The following is a 27,099-nucleotide window of genomic DNA, read 5'->3' as shown; positions in this document are numbered from 1 at the left end:
CGGGCCAGTTGGGACCCAGGATTCAGGCCCGGGCTCTCCCGGGGACCTTGGGCGCCTCCCTCTTGCTCTGGCAGAAAGGAAGAGGCCCCGATCCAGCTCGGTCCTGGCTTTGAGACCGGGAGGGAACGCGGCCTCGGTGGTGATCAACCGGGCTTCGGGGTTCTCCCCTCCCCTCCCCTCCCCTGCTAAGTCGGTTGAAGGGCCGGCCCTATTCAACGAAAAGCCCTTGCTCGTTATTATGCAGCATTTCTGGGTGGCCCAAGAAAAGCTGCAGATTTGGGGTTGGTTTCCTTACAGGCAACTCCCGGTTCCTTGGCTTCGCCCGGGAGAGGCCTGCGGCGCTGGGTACGTTTCCCCCCCCCTCCCCAATCACCCCATCATGTAGGGTTCACCAGCCCTGACCAAGCATTCTGCAGCGCTCAAAAGCTTGCCCCCTTCATTCATCATGCGGGTGTGCTTCCCAGGCCCACCGACCACCCTTCCCCGCCGCAGAGCAGCAGCAGCAGCAGCGGAGGGCCGTCCGGGCTTTCGAGTTTCTGTTCGCTTTTGGGGGCCTCCCTCCTCGCTCACAGCCCGCGATGCCCAAGGGAGGATGGAAAACCAACCAGCCGGCGGACGGGAAAGGAAAAAAGCAACAAGGCGGTTGTCTTTCCTCTTCCTGTTGTGTGTGACTAATACACCAAAGAAGCGCGTAATAGTCCCCTCCTAATAAATCGTTAGCGACAATCCCAGCATATGATTGCGCGTAATTGACTCGCAAATATTTATGAAAGCCGGAGCTGCCGCCCGTGATTGAGCGGAACGGATCGCCGGCCGGGCCTGCTGAAGGGGCCCGATCCTGGATGGAGAGGCAGATAGAAGCCTGTGCAGGGGAAACGGTTGGCGACCTGAGCATCTAACCCTCCATTGCATTCCATCCTTCGGTGTTTGAAGAGGGCCTCGGAAGCAACCGACCAGAAACTAGCCCGGAAGAAGCCTCGCCTGATTCCCTCCCAGCCCCTGCCAGGTTTCCTTTGGAATAAACAGCGGGCGGGATAGATAAATCCCCTTCGCCCAGGAAGAGCGCCGGGCTGGGGGGGGGGGGGGGGAGAGAGAAAAAAACCACCTCGGCCACTCAAGGGCTGCTTCCTTAGCAAACCGGTCACGTCGGAACCAGTCTTGCTGGGGCATTCATTCAACCAGGGCTATATCGGCTTCTATTCTGCCTTTCTTTTTTTACATCTAAATCTAGAAGACGAGACAGATCTACAAAGGATAGCCGGTTCGGTGCCCTTTCAACGGCCAGGGCTCCATCCTGTGGAGACTTTGTTAAGCGCTTCTGAGCTCTTGACCGCGGTGGGGCGGGGCGGGGCGGGGGGGGACAAAAATCTAAGTCTCTCCCTTATCACACAGGATGGGACCAGGGCAGTTCAGGGGGCCTGGAAGGAGACGCAGGGACAGCGGAGCGGAGATAAAACCTCCAGCCTGCAGCAATGCAGGGGGTCCTTTTGCAGGGGCTCACAATGTCACCTCTCATAGCCAGCCGCCTACAAGGAGGGTGCGTGCCAAGAGGCTGGCCGCCGGGTCGGTCCATTTCACCCATTAAGGGAGCGGGTCTTTTGTAAAGTTAATGGCTTTTAATTGCCCATTCAAGGCCAAAGCTGCCTCAGACACTTGCCATTGCAAGAGCAACAGCCTGCAGCCATATATTGTTTCAGGGAAATCTTTTGTTCTGCGACAGCTCCCCTCCTGATTGCATCTGAGCTCAAAGGGAGCAGGAAAGCCAGGAAAGGTTAAGGCAGACGGTGTCAAGAGAGTGCCGGCAGTTCTCTGCAAACCAGGCGCCCTCCTCCTTTGCGGAATAAAGGCGGCTTTGAGGAGCCCGGGAGGGAGGTAGGCCCGGCCGGCCGCCCCTTCCCCTGGTGCCGCCTGGCCCCTCTCCCCCAGAGGCCCGCCCGCCGGCCCCTCGCGCTCCTTGGGACCTCCTTCCTCCGGTCCTCCCTTCAGTCCTGCCCCTCCAGCCGCGGGGAGGCCCCGGCGCCCGCCTCACATGATCCCCGGCCGGCTCCCCTTCATCCGCCGCCCGCCCGCTCGCCCGGTCGGGAAGCGAGCCACCGGCGGGATGCCGAGGCGGCCGGGGCTGGCGGCCGTGCTGGTGGCGGCGCTGCTCCGGGCACCGGCGGCTTCCCCGGGAAGGGAGCCCTGGCCCGGCGCCTCCGCCCAGCCGCTCTCCGACACCGACGGTCCCGGTAAGAGGGAGGCGGGAAGGGGGGGGTTCTCCTTTCTTTCTTTCTTTCTTTCTTTCTTTCTTTCTTTCTTTCTTTCTTTCTTTCTTTCTTTCTTTCTTTCTTTCTCACTCTCTCTCTCTCTTCCTCCCGAATCCCCAGGTAAACTCCTGTTGTTGTTGTTTTTGTTGACTTTTTGGGCAACTGTTGCTCCGCGCGAGCAGGTGCCCCGCGGCAGCCCTGCGCCTCCGATGCCCGCCCGCCGCCGGCACGGCCTCAAAGGGCGGCCCGTGGGCCGGAGCAGCGGGAGCCGGCTCTGCAGCCGGGATCCCACGCGAAAGAGGCGGCGGGGAGGTGGGACGGGCACAGTACCGGGAAAGGCGAGCTTCCTTCCGTGTAAGGCGCGAGGGGGGGGGTCTCGGAGCGGGCTTCGCTCGCGCTCCTCTTCCAGTTAAGCAGGGATGGAAAGGCGGTTCGGGTGAGGAGGGCGCAGATCCACCGGGATCCGGGGCGGGGGGCAGTGGCTCGGAGGAGCAAAACCCACACCGATCCGCTTGGCAGGCCAGGGGAGGGGGAGGGGCGCAAAGCGCAGCCCTGGCCCCGATCGAAAGCAGGATCGCTCTTGCGCGCCCGCGCACACGGGCAGCGCAAGAGCAGGCATCGCCAGCCAGAGGCCGCGCTGCCCTCCACCGTCTTGAAGTCCTGGCTCAGGCTGACCTGCTGCTCTTCGAAGGGCCTCAACGCTGCCAGGTGAGCACTGGGGTAAACTGGCTGCCCTTGCAGGGGCTTGTTTATACAGCAGTCACCCACTTATCTGCTATTTGCACCTTCTATACTGCCCCATCAGTGTTATCACTTGCTGGGCGGTTCACAGCACATGTACAATAAAATCATGCAATAAAAACCACTGTAATAAATGCAGTAAAAATGCAGTAAAGTTCACTAAACACTAGCTAAAACAATAAATAGAATACACAAAAGAAAACCCATTTGAGCATCTCCAGTCAATATGCACCCCCTGGTAGAAGGCAGCTTTCTATAATTTGTTCTCAGTTCGCTTCCTAAAAACCAAGGAGGAGGTCGCCTGGAGAAACTTGGGTGAACTCTGCAGGTGTCCAGTTTGGGGTGGGGGTGGGGTCGGGCAGAAAACAGCCAAAGAGCAAGGCAGTCGGGCATACCACAAAGAAAGACCTCCTGGGCTCAGTGTGGCTTCACTCTCTAGTAAAGGGTGGCTGGGCATGGAGCTGGGCCTTGGCTAGAACCAGCAAGAGACTGGCCACTTTTTTTAAAAAAGAGTGTCTTGCTTTACGTCTGTTTCAAGTTACATGCAAAACCCGGCCCACACAGCTTTTCAACAAAAATAGAGGGCACAGAGCAGCTCACACCAGCAGCGGCTGGTGGGCAGGGGCAGGAGGCATTGCACCCAGCCCTGTCTGGACATCCTTGGCCTCCCACCATCTAAGGACTGGCCCTCACTCTAGCCCCTGCTCTGTCTTTCCAAACAAGGCAAAACTGGGTGTCTTAAGGGGGTCCTGGCAGAAGAAAGACCAGCCAGAGGAGGAGATCATTACAGTACAGTACTGTCTAGTTTTCAGGAGCTGAAGACAAAGCTCGGTCTAAAGATGAAACGAATCCTGCCTCTGTCTAGATGGAGGGGAAACCACCAGCTTCTTCACTGTATCAGAAAGGTCTACTGGCTTTACAAGGCCCTTCAGAAGATTTCTCAAACACGAGGCAACAAAAAATGCGCTCTGCCATCAGGTTAAAAAACCTTCCTGACTCTTGCTTTTCAGAAAACAAAAGCCAATGCATTCTCTCCCCATCTTCGGAATTCCCGGAAGGATTTTTTACGCAGCAGGAGCGAGAAGATGGAGGCATTGTTATCTATTTCATCATCATTCTTTATATGTTCCTGGCTGTGTCCATTGTATGTGATGATTACTTCCTTCCGTCCCTAGAGATGATCAGCGAGTGTAAGTTTCAGGGTTCCCCCCCTTCCCTTTTTATCTGCATAAGGTGTTGCCTTTTTAAAGAGGTCATTCCTCTCTGCTATACAAGTGAACAGCCCTTAAACAGAGCCCTTGTTCTTTGTGCTCTGTTGCATTTCAGCACAAATCTTTTCAAGATCTGGCTCTGCTCTTATAAAATGGTTAGCATCCAGAATTCAGGCAGAGATCCAATATTCACCTTTCCCCCCCTCCCCTCCCCTCCCCTGCCTATTACTTCCCTTCTCTTTACTTACTCGCTGCAGCCCTCGGCCTCTCCCCGGACGTTGCAGGAGCCACTTTCATGGCAGCGGGCAGCTCTGCGCCTGAGCTGGTCACAGCTTTCCTAGGTAAAGTGAAGCCACACTTTAATGAGAACAGAGAATGCCTTTCGCCCCGTTTGGGGAAAAGGTGCAAACAATTCTATCGAGGGATGCTTTGCCTTCTAGGTGTTTTTGTCACAAAGGGAAACATAGGCGTCAGCACCATCCTCGGCTCTGCTATATACAACCTCCTCGGGATCTGCGCGGCTTGTGGCCTCTTCTCTAGTGTGGTAAGTACTGCCTTTTACAATACAGTACTCATAAAACCATTTTTCTCATGGGCTCCTTCCTGCCAACGCCGACTTAATCCAAGGGCAGGCGAACTTAATATGCCGGCAAAGCAGCATGTAATCAATTTGGAGGCAGTCAAAACTTTTGGCAAACTACACCCGATACTGGGTTTTGATAAGTTTTAGCTGAAGGCGGGGGGGGGGGAGGTCTAAATCCAAGAGCTGTCTCTTGCAACATTATTGTCTATGCAAATATATTTATAGAGAAATGTTCGGGTTTCACTGCCTGCTCTCTTTCAGAGGGACATGGCAATATTTACAGTATCTCCTGATTAGCTAGACCCCCCAAAATATGGAAGATGCATCACCCAAGACATCTGCTACTAGAAAACTTGCAAGATGCTCCTGCGTTTTTCTTCTGCATTTCATTTAATAGGTTTCAAGACTGTCCTGTTGGCCCCTGTTTAGAGACTCTCTGGCCTATGCTGTTAGCGCAGCCGCTGTTCTTGCGATCATAATTGACAATCAAGTTTATTGGTAAGTGCCTACCTGATGTCGCGTGGTCAAAGACTAGACCACTCCAGGTATTCTTGCAAGCTATATTGGGTGTTGATTTGACAAAAACAGGCCACTGTGGGGTGCGGGTGATGTCCTACAGATTGAGAAGAAGTCTTAAGGCTTCCCTAGATTCTCGGAAAACCACCTCTGTTGGAAGTTTTTATATGTGAATGTTACCTTATTTGTTAAAAGGCAGCTCAACGGAATAGTTTGGTGTACACTAATTCCTATACACTCCAGTGGTTTTTTAACCTTAAATATTTATCAGCATGCAAGTCCTGAGAGTCCATTCTCTGCAATACAGAGAAGCAGAACAAGCATGACTAGCCCCAGAAGGGTGGGAAATGTTCCAGGGAAGACCATATTCAGTTTATAAAATATAGGATGAATTGTCATTGCCTCTAGGGCTTCATTTTCCAACAGGCAGGAAATAGCAAGAACTGATTTTAGTGTATTAGGTTGTTGGTTTTTTTTTTTAACAAACCAAGTGTACACCATGTGATGTAAGGTTCATTCATCTGACATAATCACATGCACCACATCTGAAAAAAGATATTGTGGAGCCGGGGGTGGGGGAAGCAAAGTAGACCACCTAAATGTTCAGTTTTTGAAGTAACACGTCTGCGAGTAAGGGTCACAAGATGTGGAGTTATTTCATTTAGAAGGAAAGGGCAAGTGAAGGACATCACGATATAGATGCGTAACATGATCAAAGAGAAATGAGACAGATTTTATTCTCCATCTCCCAACACACTCAGAACCTGGGTCATGTAGTAAAGTTGAAAGGTGGGAGACTCTTACCTGACAATTCGCAATATAAGCTTTTTGGGCATTTTTAAGATTGATTGATTTATTGTAAATACAAGGAAGAGGCTTGTGACAGGGGATTCTGTCAATGTAAAGACTAGTGGCTACTGCTTATCACCTCTCCACCTCCAGGATGGGATGACTGCATCCCCGCCCAGCATCCTTCAGTCACTAATTCTAGAGACATCCGTAACTACAGAAAAGAGGTCTTGTATATATGTATTTTAAGGGGCAGGAAAATCAAACTTGACAAGCCTTTTAAGGCATAAAGGTTTACAAAAAAAATCAATGCATCACAAGCAGACTGCTTCTTCTAATTTAGCAAAACCGCCACAAATTGACAAATGCTTCCTGCTCCTGTTTTAAGATTTTGACATGAATTCTTACGTTACTGCAGGTACGAATGCGCTTGCCTCCTGTTGATATATGGAGTCTACATATTGATTCTGTGTTTTGACATTAAAATCAACCAGTACGTGATAAAGATGATCAGTCCTTGCAGCTCCTGCTTCACGGTGACCTCAGATGAAGCAGAGCAGCAACCCCTGATCGGATGGAAAGAGGACGTGGGGCCCCTTGTGCACCGACAGTCAAGAACGGACAGCGGGATCTTCCATGACGAGTCGGATTACTCTCACCTTTCAATAAGCTTACATGGTCTCGATACAGTTTCTGAAGGTAATCATGGGCACCTCTTACCTAGAAAGAGCTTTAGAAATTCTAGCCCAAAAATAATTAACTTCACTCTAATTAATTTCAGGAGTTCTCTGATAATCATGTTTTGACTTATAACTGTGAGCGAAAGCTCCAGTGGACTCCTAAAGGCCAAAATTCTGTTCACATTTTCAGTGCACACCAAGGGGCAATCATATAGTGCCTGCTGTCTCTGACTTACCAGAGTGAGAGGCGGTCTGTGAAGGGGACCCTGCCAGAGAGGGTGAGCGGCTTATGCAGTTGCTCATGACATATAGGATTAAGATCCTGGCCCAAATGTGAAATTTAACAGTACACATTCCTGCGTTACTTGGAAAGTATTATGTGAATAACAGATCTTGTAATATTTATGCTAGAAGATCACACCTGATACCTGGGAAAAGTGTCCAAGGGTGGCGTTTCTTTATGAACCAAGATTTCCTTCCTCCAGTGGTTCTCTCTCTATCTGACAGATCCTCCCAATGTGTTCACTGTGCCGGAGGCAGATCTGAAAAGGATTCTGTGGGTCCTCTCTCTTCCCCTGATTGCCTTGTTCTATTGGACTACCCCTGACTGCCGAAGACGGTTCTGGAAGAATTGGTTCATGGTTACATTCTTCATGTCAGCAGTGTGGATTTCTGCATTCACATACGTTCTTGTGTGGATGGTAACAGTCGTGGGTATGTATTTGGCCAGGCCAGGCCACCTTTCTGCTCACCATCACCAGTTAGCAACACTGATTTCCAAAGCAGCCCCGTGAGTCTGCGGCACCCGAACCCGAACTGGCCATCTTTTGGCAACTTCCAGACTCACAAACATGACGTGGCATAAGCTTTTCTGAACAACAGTCTGTTTTCATCAGGCATGAAGTTACCCTGGTTAAGTGGGTAAAAATTTATACCACTTAAAAAGTGCTTTAGCAGCATCTAGAACGGAAACCCTGCTTTTTCAGTTTTTTTCTATTGAGGTGGCCATGTAAGTATGGCTTCCTCTTCCCACAAAGCCAATTCTTTCTATAGGGCCTATTCCAACCACCCAAGTTAATAGTAATCACAACAATTCTGCTCCCCCAGTCTGTGTGCTGCAAAGCATAAACAGCTGCTGCTGCACTAGGTGAGCTTGCATCTCGCATCCTAGCCTATTTGCCTACCCCTTTGTGTTTCTCACAGCACGGCCCAGTAGCACCCTCCAAACACTGGAAGGGGTAGCTGCTGGGTCATCTTTTTCACATCAGAACTGCCTCCTACTTTTACATAAAAAGGGGTGGAATTCATAAAATCCTAGAGACACATTCAGCTGTGTCCTGCAGAACTGAAATCTAAGCTCAGCAGTCTTTGTTTGGCACAAAGGAATCATAAACAGCCAATTCATGTAGCTAACGTGAGAACGCTAAAACAGAGACGGTAAAATGTAACTAGATGCTCTTGTGCATCTAATCCAACCTTATCTACTCTGGCAGCATCTCTTCCGATCAGATGCCTTTCAGCAGAAATGTTACAGATGGAACCCAAGGACATCTGCCTGAAAAGGCTACGGTCTTATCACAGGACTGTAGCTCCATCACCATGCGCCATGGTTACACTCACCTGCATTCCTGTATCAAAACTGTCTCTTTCCAAACGTGAACTAAGCATCTTTCTCAGCCCACTTTACACAGGATTCTTTTCCTAGATTCCATCTGTCATGATGCCAGTGAAATAGCAGCAGTCACAAATGAGAATCACATGATGAATCTTTCATCTGTCTGTGCACAAGGTTACAACTGGGTAAAAATGATTATTTAATTCATTTTCAGCACCACCACCAATGGAAAATATGCACTCTATATCTGGTAGGAATAGTTTAGAATCTGGATCATAAACAACTACAGTGATAAAAACAGTGCCCCTTTCTTGGCTTTTAGGCAGTAAAGTAACTTTTCCATCCGAATTTACACAGCAAAGCCATTTGGAAGTTTTAAGAGCAGGGATTATCAGCTGATGTGATACCCCTCCTCCCAAGGGATAATTCATGTGTTTCTTTTGAGAGCAGATCATTCAGGCAGGTCAGCAGTTCATATGACTTTGAGAACTCATGTGATGAAGCGGCCTAAGTAACAGGAGGGATTCTCTTAGTTGCAGCTACTCCAAAAGAAGAGTCCAGTTGTCTTCTCTGTTTGAAGGAAGACTTCACGTAGACCTTCATACTGCTTAGTGGCAGGGTTCTCAAAGCTACAAATATTTCACCTTTCACTCTTATTCTGTAATGGACCAATTGCCAAGTCGCAATTAGACTACTCACTGTCATAAACAAATTATTCCCAAGGCACTGTTTAATCTCTTCAAAGCTATTATTTGATAAGAGGCATGTAAGTTTACTCTTGATTTTTCTTGTTATAGGGGAAACCTTGAAAATTCCAGATACTGTAATGGGCCTTACATTGCTTGCAGCAGGAACAAGTATACCCGATACCATTGCGAGTGTGCTGGTAGCCAGAAAAGGTACATCTTTCAGATTTTTAATGCCAGATCCATTATGTAGTACCTTGCAACACTGGACATATCTTTTTTTCCATCGTGATTTGTCAGCATAGCACAGTAAGGTCACATAGTTATCAAGTACAACTGCTACACCTTGAACATTCAGAATTGGAAGAAAGTGTTCCTTAACTTAAAAGATCCTCCCCCAACCAAAGAATATTAGGGAGAGAAGATCAATGCCTTCATGGCTGGCTGGCTGGCTGGAGAGCTTCCCAAGAAAGCAACAGGGGAGGCCTCTATGTGAGACAGAACAGGAGACTAAAACAGTTCTTAATCCCCCATCCTATGGTGCTTATGTTAGAACTAAAGAACTAGAAGCCAGCGCCATTAGGTTCTAGCTATTTTAAAAATCCCACATGGGGCTGTGGTCAAAGTCTCTCCCGAAAGCTGACAAACTCTGTTTGATCTTGCAGGAAAAGGAGATATGGCCATGTCCAACATTATAGGATCCAATATATTTGATCTGCTGTGTTTGGGATTGCCCTGGTTTATAAAAACAGCCTTTGTGGACAGCGCCGGTCCTGTGCAAGTGAACAGCAGTGGTTTGACTTACACTGCCATCTCCTTAGTTTGCTCCATCGTCTTCATATTTCTGGCCATTCACCTGAATGGCTGGAAGTTAGACAAAAAACTGGGGGCGGCCTGTCTAATGATGTACTTCACGTATGCCATCTTATCCATTCTGTATGAACTCGGAGTCATAGGAAACAATTCTTTCGGGATTTGTGGCAACTAGGTTTTATGCTGCTGCATTTTCAACATTGTCGTAAAGGATAAAATAAAAATAAGAACAAAGAATGAAAAGGACTTGCTTATTCATTTAGTCAAATAAAAAAATCCTATAATATGCCCTTTGGGCTCTAAAATCTATTTACAGAAATTCCACATCATGACATAAAATACATGATAAAACTCAAAACTGACAAGAACTGGTGTTTCCTCACAGAAATAGGAGTAGCAATAACAATGAATGCATGGAAAACAAATTGCAGAGGGTGAAGGAAGCAAGCCCAGTGACGTAACTGGAATACAGGGAAATCCAACACAAAACAAGTCCCAGTATACAGGTTTTATTAAACAGAGAAAATGGCTTGTTTTATTAAAAACAGTAGAACCATTCATTTAAACTGAATGACTAGAGACACTTAGCATGATTTTGGAGAGGTATGGAATCCCACCACTTCTAGACGGCAGGAGAAGGTGTGGAAGTTCATACCACTGAACAAGTCAGGAAAGTTCTCCTTAAAACCCAAAATGTAGTAAGAGTCAGATAACAAGTTCACAGTATATTAAACACTATACTGTTAAAGGCTGGTGGGCTCTAAAAGTTTTCTTTTTTCCAACTCAAGTAAAGCATACAATGTTAGTAAAAATGACTTTCTAGAGGGTGTGGGGAGGGAGGGGAGAGAGAAGAGAGAAGCTAAACTGACAAAAGGAATGTTCCTGGACATTTAATTATAAATTATGCAATGCGATCCAAACGTACGTCAATTTCTCTGCCACTGATCTTTATGCCATTCATTATTCTACAGGCTTTTTCTGCTGATTCTGGGGAGTCAAATCTGACTATTCCACAGCCTTTCGATTTCCCGTTCTCCATTTTTATTTCTGCAAACATTACATGACCTGAACAAACAAAATCAGAAGTTCAGTTTAGCCATCGTCGCTTCAAATGCCATTTGACCACAGAGCTGCGTGTTCCACACATGCCTTCTTCCTTCCCAACAACCTGCAGACGGGCCTTCCCTTGTCCCCATCCACCTGCCCCTCAGCCCCCATTTCGGTATTCTAGCTCTCCCTCCTCTAAGGTTTCTATTTGGACCACATCCTGCTTCAGTGTCTTTCCTCCTGCTTCCCGCAGCTCAAAGCAAAACTTCCCTCCAACTTAAATATGCTACATCTTTTTCCTGTGGCCCTTCTTCATCAGATGAAATTGAATAGGTAAACCAGAGGTGTTTAACGACTTCAATAATAGAGTCTGAAATCTTAACATTCCCTAAGTAGAAGTGATCACCCATCTTGATCGACTTGTCCTCAACCGTAAAATTCTGTTTGCGAACCATATTTATAGATTAACAATGGACTCAGAAATCAAGTAAATCCAACAAAGACATTTCTGATGAATTTCTCATTGGCCAAGGAGTCATCATTCATTAAGTCAACATTAAGAAATAGATAAAAAGCTCAACTTTCGTATCACTATAAAGATCAAAACCCTATCGTGTACTTCAGCCTGAGAAAAGCAAATGGTGTCACTCCCATCAGCTTCTCACTGGCAGTTAATGAGTCCTTGCTTGGAATTTCAGGTGTGCTTAATCAGGGACCTGTTAACTGCCCGTGAAAAATCACTACGAGTTACGCTATTTGCCATGCACAGGCAAAACTACACAACAGGATTTCCACCACTAACGTGACAGCCACCTTAATTATTGATGTCTTAAGATAGGTAACAGTGAAAGAAAATATTTTTCAAGTGGATGAAGGTAACAAGAAAAGGGCAAGAATGAGGTGACATTTTTAGTTTGGGACACTGCACCATCCCTCACATCTGCTGTCCTGGACAGTGCCTACGGATTCTCAAGGGAAACCATTTACCTATGAGACACAAGCCATGAGTCTAAGCAACAGTAGTAACGCCTGTGCTGTGACGTCTGAACTAGCACCCCACATCCCGGTTGATGCCTGGGACCTCTTAATGCGAAGAAGACAAGTCAGCAAGGAGGTCAGGTTTCCTTGAAAGGGCAATCTGTGCCTTGAAACAGGCACGTCAAGCAAAGGCAGAGTATATTCTAGAGGGCTCACATAGTTCACATACAACAGCAGGAAGGCCTGAGAAGCCCCGCCAGAATTCTGCACTAACCGGAGCACTTGGCCCCAAACGCTCTGCAATACACCTCCTCTGAGAGGCCCAAAGGGCTTCCACAGGACATGGGGTGGGAAGGAAGCGTCTACAGACTATTCCAAAAATCAATGCAGGCATGCGGGTCTCCTCACCCTACGATCTTGGTTATGGCTAGCAATCTCTGTTTTGAGAGGCAACAGCATTTATGCTGACACTTACCACACTGGCTGAATTTTTCCTTCAGCTTCTGCCAGGTCAGATCAAAAGGAAGCTGAAAAGAAGATAAGCACACAGTAACACAGAAGAAAAAGCCAAAGAACCCACAATGTCAGTCAGTTTAATTCAGAGGCTTACATTTCTGACAAATATCTGGTTGCCCTTGGTGCCCACTCGGTCTCTGACGCCACTTCCCATTGGGCCAGGAACAAACCCTCGTTCCATCTCCAGGTTTCTCTCCAGGCCGCTCCCCATGGTTGGGCCCATCCGGTCGAAAGTGGAGCTCATCCGCTCCATGCCCATCCCCATCCCCATCCCTCCTGTCATGCTGTTCATGCCGCTTATTCCGCTGCCTGCAAACACACCCGGAAGGAAGAAAGACTTAGGAATCCCAAGAATAAAAGGAGCACCATAACTGTCAACACAAGCTTTAGATTTAATTTATTAAAAAAAGGTTTTATGCAAGAGAAAATGCAGATGAGTTTCAGCAAAAAAAAAAGGGGGCAAAATAGTCTCTCGTCAAGCCTGTCCACATGCAGGGTTTCCAGGTTTCAATCGTTTAATGTATCCATTCAGCCAACTGGAGACTGCCACAGCTATGAGGGTGTATTTTATCGGTAAAATCAACTTCTGGGATGGCCCCAAGAGGCCAGAAGTCATTCGATGCAGAGCATCCTATGCCAATTTTTCAGGATTTCACGAGTGTGTGTACGGTCTCTATGATAGTACCAGCTGTTGGCATCTGAATTCCCCAAACTTACTGGAGAAGATTCAGAATATTGCATGTCTTTGGCAGACACTACTGCAGGAAAGGGCCACACACTACCTCAGTAGCAGGTCACGTGCTTTGCAAATAAAAAGAAGTCCTGGGCTAATCTTTCGCATTGGAATTGGCATAAAGGTAGCTCCCCAATTCCTGAACACAGAAATTCATTGATCCAAAGCCTGATGTTTTTGAAATAAACATCACGGAATGATAAATACACACAGATCTCTTATTAAATGTGATCAGGGAGGATTGCCAGGATTATGTTCCACAGACATACTGGAAATGTGTTCACATGTACAATGAAGTGGTGTGAGCATTCCTAATATGGGAGAGGAAATGCACAGTCATTTCTTTTGCAGCCATGCACAATGCTTTGATGAATGTCCCCTTTACAGACAAATGTTAGTCATCACGTATTAAACAGTGGATCTGAAACTGTACACGGCTTGAGGTTGCTCGTCTAGTTTTACTTGACTCTATGTTCTAGTATTTGCTATCACATCCATACAAATAAGAAACTCTTAAATAAATCTTAATCTGGGAGTTGTTCTTTGCCCCCGAAAACTAACAGATCTGAACACAATGCACTAGGACAGGACACAACTAGTGGGTGTAGCTACAAAACACCACAGCTTCCATTAAAACTGCAGCTGTATCACATGGGAAATATTGAATCTTCCCCCCTCCACCTGCTTCTATAACCTGAATTCATATTTGGCCGAAACAGATCAACCTACTCATTCCAGATCCTACTGGGCCCATATTAGAAGCTCCCATTCCTCCTGCAAAACCACCAACCATTGCACCACCTAAACAAGGATAAAAAAAGATCATGTTATATAAGTCTGTTTAAGAGCCGGGGAATTCTACCAAACCACATTCTTATCACAAAGCAATTCTTTCTGTAAGTACTCTTCATGGGGCACAAGGCTCTCAACACATAACAGCTAAATTAGGGCAAGCTGCTGGAAAAAAGGAGACTATATTCACCATAGGGTTCTCACTGAATGCCTTTCTTTGCAGAATATGCTACACAGCAGAAGAGCAATGAAACCACATCTATGTGTTTGCCTAACAAATTAGCAGACATTAATTTGATTTCTGATCCAGGTGGCTCCTCTACTTCTCCTCAGATTCAAAAACTGTAGGAAAAACTCGATTACTACTACTACTGTGCCATACTCCAGAAGGACTCAATGCTCTCTTCACAAGCCACCGGGGGGGGGGGGGGGGGAGGAGATGAGTATGAAGTGACGTCATGTTCACTTGCAAAAATGGTTTGCTTCCTCCATGCCTGGCGTGCAATCAATCCCACAAGAAAGGGCCCTCTGGCCCAAAGTCATACCCATCCTTCCAAAGGAGTCTCCAAAGCCACGGCTCATGGCCATGTCGCTCCGGGCGAAGTCTCTCTCAAGGCTGCCCCCCATTCCACCACGGAACATTTCTGGTGAGAAAACAAGAGTGCACAGGTTTTTAAAAAGTAGACCCTAGGTGGCATGAGTATCCTGAGATAGGAATCAGGGAAGAGAAACCTGGAGCAACCAGGAGGTTTTCCACAAGAAGAAGAAACCTTTCCCAGTGCTGAAATCAGGGAAAGCAGAATGAACCCGCCTGCCCCCTCTGAGGCCCAGTGAGGGTCAGTCTCTCTCACCGGATGCCACTGGCGCAAGCATTTCACACGGCTTCCAGTTTGAGCCTGAACCCGCGCACATGTGAGAAAGCAAGCCTTCCATTTTAATGCTGGAATTAACAGTTTTCGCACAAAACTGGATTCACAGTATTTAAGATGCTATCAATATAAGTCAATGGTCTCATGCTTTATATATATATTTTTTATTTTTAAAAAACAAGTCTTTTTCCCACCCTTTTAACCAGAGGGCATGTTGCAATCATCTTCTTGTTTACCCCCATCCTTAATGTTGTGAGGTTCCCCTGAGAGGCACACCTGCATGCATGTGACCCTACCCCCCTCCACACGCCAACAGTGATTATTTTCAGCCCATTTGGTTGTGGTAATGACAGAACTCCACCAGGGGTGGGGGAGACAGGGGATGGCACATGTGTACAGGTGAAATCACATGAGAGAGGGGTATAGCCCCATTCAGCAGGGTAGAAAATTAGAGGGAACGTTGCTGATCTGCTTATAATGCAGTTCACCTTCTGTGAATGCTGAGATGCTAAAAAGCAACTTGGCCCATCTGTCTAAGAGAAGACTCCACATGTCAGGGAAAAACCCTAGGTCAAAACTCTGAACAATTTTCAAAGGGAAGAATACAGAAGAGCCTCTAACCTCTGATCAGTGGCCTCTATCACACTGTGTTTAACAAGCTTGCGTTTCAGCAGAGTCTCAAACAAGGATCAACAAACAAGGCAGTGAGCTTCGCTCCTTTTCAGGCACAAAGCCACCGCTCGGGGGGGGCAGGAAAGGTGGCCTTTGGGGCACTCACCTCCCATGCCGGCTGCCATCCCTCCCATGCCTGCTCCCAGGCCACCAGTCATGCCAGTACCAATGTTCCCTCTGAAGTCGTCCACGCTGCCCATCCCTAGAGAGAGAGAGGCGCCATGTTTATCACACGCAGAGTCACGGCACACAGAGACCAGGTCAGATTCAAAGAGGAAAGGGTGGCCTACCTCCCATTCGATTGACTGCGCCAAATCCTCCCATGTTTGCCATTCCTTTCATGCCGCCAAATCCACCAACCCCTAAACCAGAAGCAGAGAGTCTTTTACTTCCTTCACCAATGCTGCGTGGAAATAAAGAGTTCACTGGAGAAAGCATACTCACCGCCAGCCATTCTGTTCATTCCTCCAAAGCCGGGACCATCCACTCCCATACCTTGAAATCAAAGAGAAGCACCAAGGCGGGTTGAGAAATGATTTATTTATCCGGAGTGTTTCTCTGCCTCCAACAAACTGCCTCCCAAAAGTGTCACAATAAAATCAATGTACAAGAGGCACAATTTTTAAATGATTAAAAATGTGAAAGGAGAAGAAAAAAAGGTGTTTGTCCTGGTGATCATCTCTTGGCAAACAGTTCCACAGGTGGGGCACCATGACCCCAAAGGCCCTCTTAACATTTGCTAATTTATCCTTCCCTTCATTCAGCCCTTTTCTACATTTAAGTTTGGGATGAGCTACAAAATGTTTTAAGGATTTGGCTCAAGCTCCAGAGGGTGCTCCCCCGACCAGAAGGCACAGAAACATGGCTCTTGACCCTTCAGGAGAGAGAGAGAGAAAGGTGAGGCTGACCTGCCGGGGCCACGCTGCCCATGCCGCTCCCCATGCTCAGCTGCGTGGCACTGATCGGCTGCCCACCAGGTCCAAGGCCCATTCCAATGCCTCCCAGGCCACCTACAAAGAACAACACCAAGAAGAACAAAAGGCTCTCCGTAAGGGTTCACGGTTCCTGTGGCTCCAAGGCAGGGGCATCTCAGAAAGACATTAAAATGATGTAACAGTAACTGTTATTAACACATTTCTAAAGTGGAGAAGAAGTTCACACTCACGGGGTAACTGGGGTGTTTTGCTGTCTGCTACACGAAAATCATCATGAGGGATTGACTTGTCATCCTAGCAACAAGACAGAGAGGTTACAGAACGGCACGCCACTTGGCTTCGGTTGCCACTGGCAGTTCAAAAGGTCACTCACCATTTTCACATGCATGGGTCTATCGAAGAGGAACTGTCCATTGAACATAGCTGAGCATACAGTCAAGGAGTCTCCCTCTCACCAGCAACCTTGATTTTTCAAACAACACTGCTCACCATGCGCCCCCCCATGCCCCCTCCCCAGATCTACTATGGTCCCTACCCATCTCCAAATATTACCTGGTCCCTTGTATGGACAATTCTGGGCTGGGCGTGAAAGGAAGGCAGAAGGTTTCTTTAACATGGTAACCATTCCCTATGCTCTTGGCAGGCAGTTCTATTACAATCTGTGAATTCCTTCACAATCTGTTCATTGATTTAACAAGAATGGAAGTGAAATCAACTGAGTGGCAAAGTCTTCTTACATGCATTTCATTCTGTTTCCTGAATAGCTGTCCTCTCTCCTAACGTAGAAGAACACTTACATTTCAACCTGGTACTTAAATTACAGGTGGCCAACAGGGAACCAGAGGGAAGCTGCTGGGGAACAGACCCGGTTCAAACTGGAAGAGGTCAACCCGAACCACATGCTATTTCTTCCCCCATAAGGTGTACCCTGTTATACCCCTACTCTTTTTACTTCTTCCTTCTCCTCTAAAGAAGATTAGTTCCCCAAAATCCAACTGAAAAAACAGGAAGCACAGCAATGGTGCCAGGTCACGTTTTTGTACAAAAGCAACAGCAAATGCGAAGTAATTCTGCATTTCTGCAATGAACTGTAAATCACATTAGTATCCCACATACTGCCAAATTCTTCCCTTGCCAAATCTATTGTTAATCTCTCTCTCTCTCTCTCTCTCTCTCCCCCCCCCCCCCTAGATCTGACTAAAAAGCAGAACCTGTGCCTAAAAACCAACCCCACTGTGTTGTAAAGAGAGGCAGAAGAGTTCATGGCTTTTATTTTCCTCCTAACATTGCTACTCCCACATCGGACAAAACACTTCAGAACTGTCAGGATACATATTGCCTGAACGGCTTCAATGGGCTGCTCAAAGGTCACCGTTCCCATTCCTCGACTCTTGCCGTCTTTGTCTTCCTTGATATCTGCACGTTTTACAGTCCCAGCAATGCTGAAGACCTCCTTTAACTTCTTCCAACCAACTTTGAAGTCAAGCTTAAAAAGATAATGCACCCATGAGACAAACAAACTTTATATTGCTTCAGCAAACAGAAGATGTTTTCATAAAGACTAAACTATACCCACAGCTTGAAGACACAAATATTTCAAAGACATACAGAGATGCATGATGAGCACTAAATTGAAATATTTGTGTTCCAGTTGTTTGCACATCTTAAATTGCATCCTTTCATTTTTTCAAAAGGTTAATGAACAATACTGTCACAGAAAGAAATTCAATTCACATATTTTCTTAGGTTCAAGTTACTTGAAGGAAGATAATGAAGTAAGCGAATGTGACATACCGTAATTTTGTTTATGGAAGTATAGACAAAGATGTATTGGTTGTGTAATTTAAATCAATTACTATGAGACACAAGACCCTTCATGTACACTTGTAGCCCACCACAGAGTGCCATTAAAATGGTTTTATGAATTGCACAGCAGGTTTAAGAACAAAGATCAAGATTCTAAAACTCTAAAGGGCTACATCCCAGTTTAGAAACACAAACCCATTGACAAGTAAGTGAGTGGCAACATGATGGAAACGGTTCCTATTCCTCCCAGCTAGAAGAACCCTTCTTTTTTCGCCATGGAAACTGCATATTGTGCTCCAAAATTCTGATGTGCATCCAGTCCATCTTTATACTCACATTGGCAACAAAAATGGTGGATCCAAGCCTGCCAGCCTGCAGATTGCTAATCAGTTCAGGAGGAATGTTTCGGTTATTAAGAATAGAGGGTGGTAAATTCATCAACCCAGGAGCTATATCAGGGCCATGTCCTCCTGTATATGGCCCACTCCCACGCTGCAATGCTCTGCGACCATGCTCACCATCTGAATCCTAGAACACATTGAATCAGAAAATAAGCATGAGTTAATGCATCCCAAATTAAAGCATATAAAGATGATCAACACCCCCCCCAAAAAAAGAAGCAGGGATGTTTTAGTTCCACAGAAAACCAGTGGGGCGCACACCCGCCCCGCAACATAAGCAACCTCATGACACCAGAGTATCCTTATCTGAAGTCTGGGTTATACCCAGGGCTTGGAAATTTCCTAAGCACCCGTACTGAGGCAGCAGCTTGCTCAACCAGTTTATGTACAAGTTATGACTAATAGAAACAAGGAGTAGAAACTGAATATTTTAAAAGACAAATGAATTTTTATCACTGCTTGTTTGGGAAATTAACAGAAATTATTACTACATATGAGCACCTGGGAAAGCATTTAGTAAGTCTACACCAGATCTTCTCTTATTTCAATCCACTACTGTTTAAGTACTCAGCTACAAAATTACAAACATAATACCTCTTTTATGTTCAGCGGTCTTCCATTGAGATCATATTTATTCATAGTTTCCAGTGCCTTCTTAACAAACTCTTCATCTTTGAATTCAACCACACTGGATGAAAGAAATAATTAAAATTAGTTTTTTAAAATACCATTTCATGTGTTCTTAAATATTAAGGGAAACGCAATAAGCACTTACCCACAGCCCTGTATTCAGGTGAAGGTTCACCAACATGCAGAAGGGAAAAAATGACACTGAATCAGTAAACACAGTTGTTTCAATAAAGTACTGTAAGGTTTTAAGCAAACAGAACAAAACAGACATCACAAACAAAGAACAGAGATTCTGGAGTAGGAAAAGTAGAATTAATAATTTATCCTACTACCTTTAACACACAGTGTAGAATTTAATTACAGTTAGTTTTAAAAACACAGAAAGTAGGTATTTGGTTTTCTTTGTATTCTTTTCAATTTAGATTATTTCCACTATGCTTTCCTTGAACCAAAACAGAAGTCAAATAGAAAACAACACACAGAGCCTTGTGACCAACTAAAAGGAAAAAACTGGGAATATCCAGGACTTTCCTTGAATGGTTCTCTTGAAGCATGATATTTAGATGTTCCATAAGTTTGACTGCAATTACATGGCTGAACAATTACTGGCACCTTTTCCATTTTACAAATTTCAGGAAAGCAGTTAAGTAAAAAAATCTTAAGGGGGAAAAAATCAGACACCCATTGCTTACATTTGAGTCAAACCTGCATTTCTCATGTTCACACAGCAGGCTCAGACTTATTATAGTTTGAACGTTTGACCTTTTTAAGAAGAAAGACACAAAGCAGCTTTAACATTCTTTGCACTAAATTGCCTCTCTCGTTGCTGGCATCCACTGCCTACCAACCAAGTCCTTCCACTCCAATTTTTAAAAACCTAGACAAGATCAATAATCCAGAAGTAGTCCTACAATCTTTAGGCTCATCAAAACTTTAAAGTCATCAAAATTTTTCATTTCAGTTATTTTTTTCCAATCCTCAACTTCAGCACATCTGAACACAACAGAAACCCTCAAGTGAGCTGTTTTTTTTAAATGCATTAGGTAAATGCCATTTATTTAAAACACGTATTAAAGAGCTTTCCTCTTGCATCCAGCTACACTGGTTTATAAAGAGTTGACACACTGTACCTGATACAGAAGCCTCAATCTTTAATAACATCAAGGTGTAAAAAAATGAAACTTACTTTCCAATTACTGGTACAAGTATTATACAAAAGTAAAACTGCTGAGGAACTTTAAACCTCTAGCAGATGATTGCCCACGGCACTTACCCTTGATTTTCCTTCTGCATCCTTAAACAGCTCCACGTATGTAACCTCACCAACTACATAAGACATACAAAGGGAAAATACCAAGAGACAAGGCATTTAAACACCAAGAGTCTTGCTTTGCTGTGTCCCTCTGCACAACTCTACGAAGCAGCACCTATTATTCACCAACAATCAAAACCAGACCAACGGACCTCCTGTCAAGGACTATGTAATTTAGCTAAATTTCTGGAATATGCAACAGCCACATTCTCAAAAGCTAAAGAAAAACAACTAGATTTAACCTAATTCATACTACAGATCATATTTTGGCCAGTATGATATAGTTGGTGAACAAGTTCAGATATACAAATAGTCCCCTCACCTATCAATTAAGACATCAACAATAACACTTTTCAGTGACATTTATCATCCTGCTCACAACAGCTGTTTTAAGGTGACTTTCTACCTGAAGAGCTTCAAATCGTAGAGGTTGCCTTCAATAGAATAACCAATTTACAAGAATCAAGAAATTTCACAGCAAGCCACACACTTTCTAAAGTTTCATTGCATAAACCCAATCATAGAGTCACGTCACCTTACAACAGATACACCTAGCACAGTTAAAAGGTGCATTTTAATTTTTAGAAAAACCTAGAAACCAAATGTTCTTTGCATGATTTTGAAGCAATCGTTTTTTCCCAAATTAATGCAAAGCTCCCTTTGGACAGTTCATGAGTTAGGATTTCTCCTGGCCCAGACCTGCCTCAGGCAAGACATGTGGCACATTCAAATCCTTCTGTCAAACTACAACTATAGGAACACACTTGAAATAGAGCTCCAGACAGACAAGTCATGGCAGAAGTGACAATGAAGACAGAAATAATTCCACAGCCAGATTCCACCAAGAAAAATGCAAAAACATCTTTGGAAAGACATCCTTTGTCATTCACACTTTTAAAAACACACTAAGTATAGCTTATATTCAAACTACAGCTAGACATGACACAGTCCCTTTATATGTTCGTGAAGGCTTATCATGATGCATAAGCTCTAGGCTAACTATTATCAACCAGAATGGAAGACGACTGTGGATACTTCATTCATTGACCCATGCTATCCTGCAATGCAAATGCCTCCAGGGAAAGAGAAGGGAAAGGCAGAGCTATCAGGCAGAGGTTGAAAGGGACAAACCAAACGTGTACAGGTCAAAGTACTCCAAATATTTGAGTATGCCCCATTCCTTTGTGAAGCACACGGCAAGGAGCAAGTTACCTTTCTCTCTCATAAGATCTTTAATAGACTGCCATTTCATGTCATACGGGATGTTGCTAATGAATACTCTGTTACGGTTAAGGGTCTTCTTTTCTCCAGAGCCTGCACTTTTTTCCTTTGCGTATGGATGGAATCTATTCCTGTGTCCAAGAGATGGAATAGCCTTCGGTTTTGAGACGTACTTTCCTTTTCCAGAGGAGGTCTCATCCTTTCCTGTTTCATCATTTTCCCTGCATTTGGAAAAAAAACCAGGAAGACCGTTTTTGCTTTGAAAGTCACACTTGTTGGTTTTGAAATGCAGTTTTTACACCACTACTTGGAAGTCCAGAATGAGCCCAAAAAAAGCACATTCAACATACCATCAACACACTTCCTGATGTGACGGGGGAGGAACTGGATTGGGGCTGTGCCATGTTTGGAGGGCTAGGGTCCTGATAAGTGACCACCCTTTGGAGGGAATGCCAAGATCAGTTTCTCAGGAAGGATCTTTGGCAGGGCTGTGGCACAGGGAGATGAGGTTAAACACTGTCCTGCCTGTGCCAGTCCCAAACCGGATGAGGGGAGAGAAAGCAGCTGCTGTAGGTACCGCCTCCCTCATAAATTCAAAAGATGCATGCAACGTAATGTAATGTTTGGCTCACTGTCAGCTCACCTGTGAATATACATAAGTGTCGGGCAATGGGGCATTAACTGATAAGCATCCACAAGGGATCTGTGCACACTTCCCTGTCATCACATATCATCTACCACTATCAGGAAATGTGTTTATATGTATAAGCTAGTGTGTACATTGCCTCACAATGTTCACTGTTTCTGCTTGGAGACAGTTTATCTATTCTAGAAAATGTCCAAGCAGGCTGAACTGTATCTTTGTTTTTAACTACTGACCAGCTGCTCCAGCTTGGAAAGAATTTCCTCCTGAAGACTAAGCAACCTGCTCCTCTTGAAACAACCCCTGGAGGCTCCTTTCTTTCCATCTAGCACAGAAACTGAGCTGGTTTCTCGAATATATATGGAGTGCTTCACTGCTTCTTTGGCCGTCCTTCCACGAGCCTTCTGCTGCAAGCATAGCACAGAAAGCTGGAGGCATAGAAACCTCAGGAAGCCAGGATCCTTCCCTCTGTCACCAGCCTGCTGCTTTTCCATGCTTCACACACAGTAGATGAACCTCCTGTGCATCCAGCACTGAAAGAAGACTACCACCATTTACTTGGGCAGAGGACCTAGGGAGCACTCCATGCTTCCTCTCCCATCCTGTTCCCTCTCTAGCCTACAAAGAAAGCCCGTTTTTTCCTTATAAAATCAGAAGCTGACCGACAAGTCAGGCCCAAAGGGTCCATTCGTTCTTCACCAATCCCTCTTGTGAATGAAAAAAAAACGCACAGGCCAGTCACTTTCTTGGACCACTTTAAAAGAGTTAGCCAATGCTGACTGCTGAGCTGGGTACAGCACATCCCTAACCATCACACTGTCCAATGTTTGTGGGCAACTGTCCAGTCTGATTACAAACATCTGTAATTTCCTGCCCCTACTGCCAATCTGTACACTTTCTCCATGTGTCCACGTGAAAGGGAAGCAGCGTTCACAAGCCTAGAAGACAGTTATGACAGTATAAGTAGGCAAATCAACTACGAGAATTCTCATTTAATCTGAGAAAGGGTGTCTCCAGGCAATTTCCCCCAAAAAACCTACTACTATAACAACGGAATGTAAAGGCAGGCACAAGTATGCCTTCTGTGTGGACACAGATCACTACACAATTTAACAAAGAAATTTCTCACACATGACTCAGCTTGGAGGAACCAGTGGATTAACAGATTACATTTTTTAAAAAAATCCACAGGAACTTTCCCATTTATAAAAAAAAAAATTTAAAGTAATGTGAATTAGTAACAATAGATGGACACCAATACATTCAGCAAGTTAAATAGTGGAAGCAATTCTGAAGGCAGTAGCAGTAAAGCTGTGAACCTCAATGAAAAGAGAACTGGCAACTGTTGCAAGCACATGAGAGACAGTTGATTAAGTGCTCTAAAATTTGTGTCAACAGTCTCCAGTGCCTCCCCCGGCCCCTAAGATTAAAGCAGTCATGTAAAGGAGTACACATTACTGTTAAAACTTAAATACATGTATTCTAATAAAAATAATTGCCACATAAACTGGACTTTAGCCCACATTAAGCATGCTTTATCTCTCCCCCTCCCCATAAAATATTTCAGCTCAGACAGATACAAACTGTTGGAATTCAAGCTTTAAGTAAACATAAGCCAAACAGACATTCTAAGTCAGATCACACTTGAGCGTACTGGAAAATTCTGAACCTTTTCTGGAACACTCGCATCACTGCCCAAGAGTGTGTATTTTAATGCAATTCAAAAGAAGTTCAGACATTCAAAACAACACAGAGACCTTTAGCTATGGAAAGCCAGCACTGCAAAGGGATCCACAAAATTGCTGGCCCACCAAATATTTGTACTATGTCACGTATGGCAGGCATTATTATCTTCAACATTAAGCCCAGCACAGCAGACAAGTCAAAAACTTTGCCTAAATCTTGATGACTTCCTATCTGGCAGAATCCGTATCTGCTAGAGTTGATTGGTACGCATGTGCAAGCTTTAGCAGATAAACATTTTGTATAACACCATCACACTAAACCTTTAAAGCCAGAGTGAAGGTTTGCTGCTATGAAAAGTGAAGTCTGAAGTTGAAGGAACAATGAAGAACCTCAAATAACTTATCTTTTATTTTTCAGCACAGAAGTTGAACAAGCGCCCTGACTGAAGCCCAGGCATTATTTTACAAATGCTAAGACAAGTTAAAGTAAGAAGACTCCTGATAAATCAAATGAATGGTCCCACTGGTCCAGAGATATGTTTTGGACAACCAGATGCATCCAGGAACCTTACAAGTGAAACACGGCCATTCTCCACACCATCTGGTAGTTAATTCTAAACCAGTTACAATGTGCAAGCAGAGTGGGTTCTTGTTACTTATAAAATTATTTATGGCATTTACACTATGCTGTATAAGTAAAAAGGATCTCCAAACATATTACATAACAAAAGGAGTCCCTGACCTCAAAGTTAGGTCTGAAAAATGAAAACATATGTTCTGAAGGCTAAGAGGCTCACTCAGTGATGCAATTTAAAGCTACATTATTAGCTGAAATCTCCACAGTAACACCCAATTTAGCATTGCAGAGGAACAAGTTGTTATATCCATCAATGACAGAAACCACTCAAAGACATGAGGAGCCATAATTGTGAATGAAGTTGTGCTTATATATTTAAAAAATTAGCTTTGTATAGAAATGCGTCCTGTAGTTTGGTGTCTATAATTGGTGTATATTTGTCTAGAGTGGATAGTACTTCATGCAAATTATAGTCTACAAAATTTTTTTGCCACAATACATTGGACAGTCCTTAAGGATTCTGCTTGTGAACAATAGTGCAAGGACAGGTCTATTTACTCAGAAATCGCACACACACCACACACACACAGAGTCAGTTTCAAAAGGGGCAGCTGTGCTGGCCCAATGCAGCAAATGCAACCACATGTCTTGTGGCATGCTGAACCCTAAGCAGCGTCATTAAGCATTCCCAGAGCGTTACCCATGTCTGCAGCCTCTGAAGAAGTGGGCTACAGTCCACCAAAGCTTACCTCAAACAAACCTCATTTGTCTTTCAGATGCCACCAGACTCTCCACTACTGTTGCCGCCAACAGGCAAGAGCACTTGGCCTTTCCAAAACGTGAGCTTAGAGGGGAGCTCATTTCTGAGTAAGTACACACATTATTATTCCTTTTCTACCTGAGGCTGGACATCATCCTGGCCATTTCAAACTCTAGGTGCAACAGCTCTGAACAATGAAATTGTGCTGCATTCAAATCATTCTCTAAGCTTCTTCCGCCAAGATGCTCTTCCCCTCTTTCTAGTTCTTCACCCACATACTTTACCTGCAACCACCACCTGTAACAGTAAGCACCTTCCCTTGACCGTTATACAGTATTCTACTCTTCTGTGTTGTGATATGCACTTTGAGATTTTGTGCTTTTTATTCATTTGCTTTAGCACTGTCGCTTTCTGGATCCTACAAATCCTTAGCAATCTGTGACCAATCCCCCTTTCAACGGTTTTGGGCTTTTAAGGTGTGTGCCCACCAAGCCCTATCCATCTCACTGCCCATGTTAGAAACCTCCAAGGCTGGGCCCGAGAGGGAGTGGATAAGGAGGCTGGTGGTGGGCCAAGGAGCGGAAGGCAATCCACAGGAGCTCCGCCCCCCCCCCCAATGATGGGAGACTTCAGGGGCCTTCTACACTTGGGGCTGGGAAAGCCTCCAGGTGACTTCTCTGAAAGGTGCGCTCTCCATAACCACGAGGAGGAGGAAGCTGATAACCATGAGCCCCCCCCTCTTTCTCCCTCCTTGGGAGACAAAGGCCCGCCAGGTTCGCCCTCGCCTCGCCCCCTCCCGCTCCCCCGCCAACTGCCGCTCCCCGGAGAAAAGCGGGGGGGGGGGGGTGAGGAGAGGGGGAAAAGGGTCTTCCTCCTCGCAGCCCTGAGGATGATGGAAAGAGGGGCCTCCCTCCTCTCTCTCTCTCCGCCGGCCTGCTCGCCGCCGCCCACGCCCCCTTCTCAGGTAGGCCTCAGTGAGAGGAAGAAGAGAGGGAGGCGCCCTCTTCCCCTCAGCCCCCCCGCCTCATCCCCGCCATGTCTGTCCGCCTGCCTTTCTCTCTCACACACACACGCGCGCACACACACACATTTTAACGCCATTGGCGCCGCCGCCGCCGCCGCCGCCCTCGCCCTCGCTCTCCGGCATGGCCATCCCGCCGCCGCCGCCGCCGCCCGCCGCCTCCTCCTCTTCCTGCCGCCGCCGCCGCTGCTGCTCGTGGTCGTTGGGCCCGGAGGCCGAGGCCCCTTCGTCAGGCTCCGCCATGGGAGGAGGCGCCGCCGCCGCGTCGAACTTGTGGTCGTCCTCCGCCATTTTCTCGGAGGCTCCTCCTCCTCCACCACCTTCTGCAGCCGCCGCCGGCGCCGGTCCCTCCCCTCACGGAGCCTCGGCCGGGCCTCCCTCCGCCGCGCTCTCGCGAGAAGTCGAAGATGGCGCCGAGAGGCCTCCGGGGCGGGGCGGGCGGTTGCTGTGGCAACAGAGACTCCTCCGGCCTCCTCCCTGACGAAAAGAATCACCCCCAGCACCACCTCGAGGAACGGGAAGAAGCGGCCGCCGCCGCCACCGTCGGCCCTTCTCTGAGGCACCACGACGACGACGACCCGAGCTTTCGCTCTCCGTCCAGGAAGGTCCCCCCCCCCCGGT

The 27,099-nt window shown here is 46.0% G+C and overlaps 2 protein-coding genes across 2 annotated transcripts; one reads left to right on the top strand and one right to left on the bottom strand.

Moving 5' to 3' along the window:
- Positions 1-1,750: 1,750 nt before the first annotated feature.
- Positions 1,751-10,123, top strand: SLC24A5 (solute carrier family 24 member 5). Its single transcript, XM_072981905.2, has 9 exons — positions 1,751-2,228; positions 3,998-4,177; positions 4,456-4,539; positions 4,639-4,742; positions 5,179-5,279; positions 6,505-6,785; positions 7,274-7,480; positions 9,179-9,280; positions 9,733-10,123. The coding sequence occupies exons 1-9, from the start codon at positions 2,030-2,032 to the stop codon at positions 10,053-10,055; spliced, it is 1,581 nt and encodes a 526-aa protein (XP_072838006.2). The 5' UTR covers positions 1,751-2,029; the 3' UTR covers positions 10,056-10,123.
- MYEF2 (myelin expression factor 2) lies at positions 10,118-26,839 on the bottom strand. The gene is made up of 18 exons (XM_072981906.2): positions 26,546-26,839; positions 21,784-22,013; positions 20,533-20,585; positions 19,405-19,412; positions 19,224-19,317; positions 18,565-18,756; positions 17,755-17,908; positions 16,796-16,845; positions 16,653-16,716; positions 16,396-16,497; positions 15,932-15,982; positions 15,778-15,849; positions 15,594-15,689; positions 14,492-14,590; positions 13,884-13,955; positions 12,516-12,730; positions 12,381-12,432; positions 10,118-10,945 (listed from the first exon to the last, which is right to left on the bottom strand). The coding sequence occupies exons 1-18, from the start codon at positions 26,767-26,769 to the stop codon at positions 10,782-10,784; spliced, it is 1,992 nt and encodes a 663-aa protein (XP_072838007.2). The 5' UTR covers positions 26,770-26,839; the 3' UTR covers positions 10,118-10,781.
- Positions 26,840-27,099: the final 260 nt, after the last annotated feature.

Source organism: Pogona vitticeps, chromosome 12, assembly GCF_051106095.1.
Source record: "Pogona vitticeps strain Pit_001003342236 chromosome 12, PviZW2.1, whole genome shotgun sequence".
NCBI lineage: Eukaryota > Metazoa > Chordata > Lepidosauria > Squamata > Agamidae > Pogona > Pogona vitticeps.
This window is presented reverse-complemented; position numbering and strand designations above follow the sequence as displayed.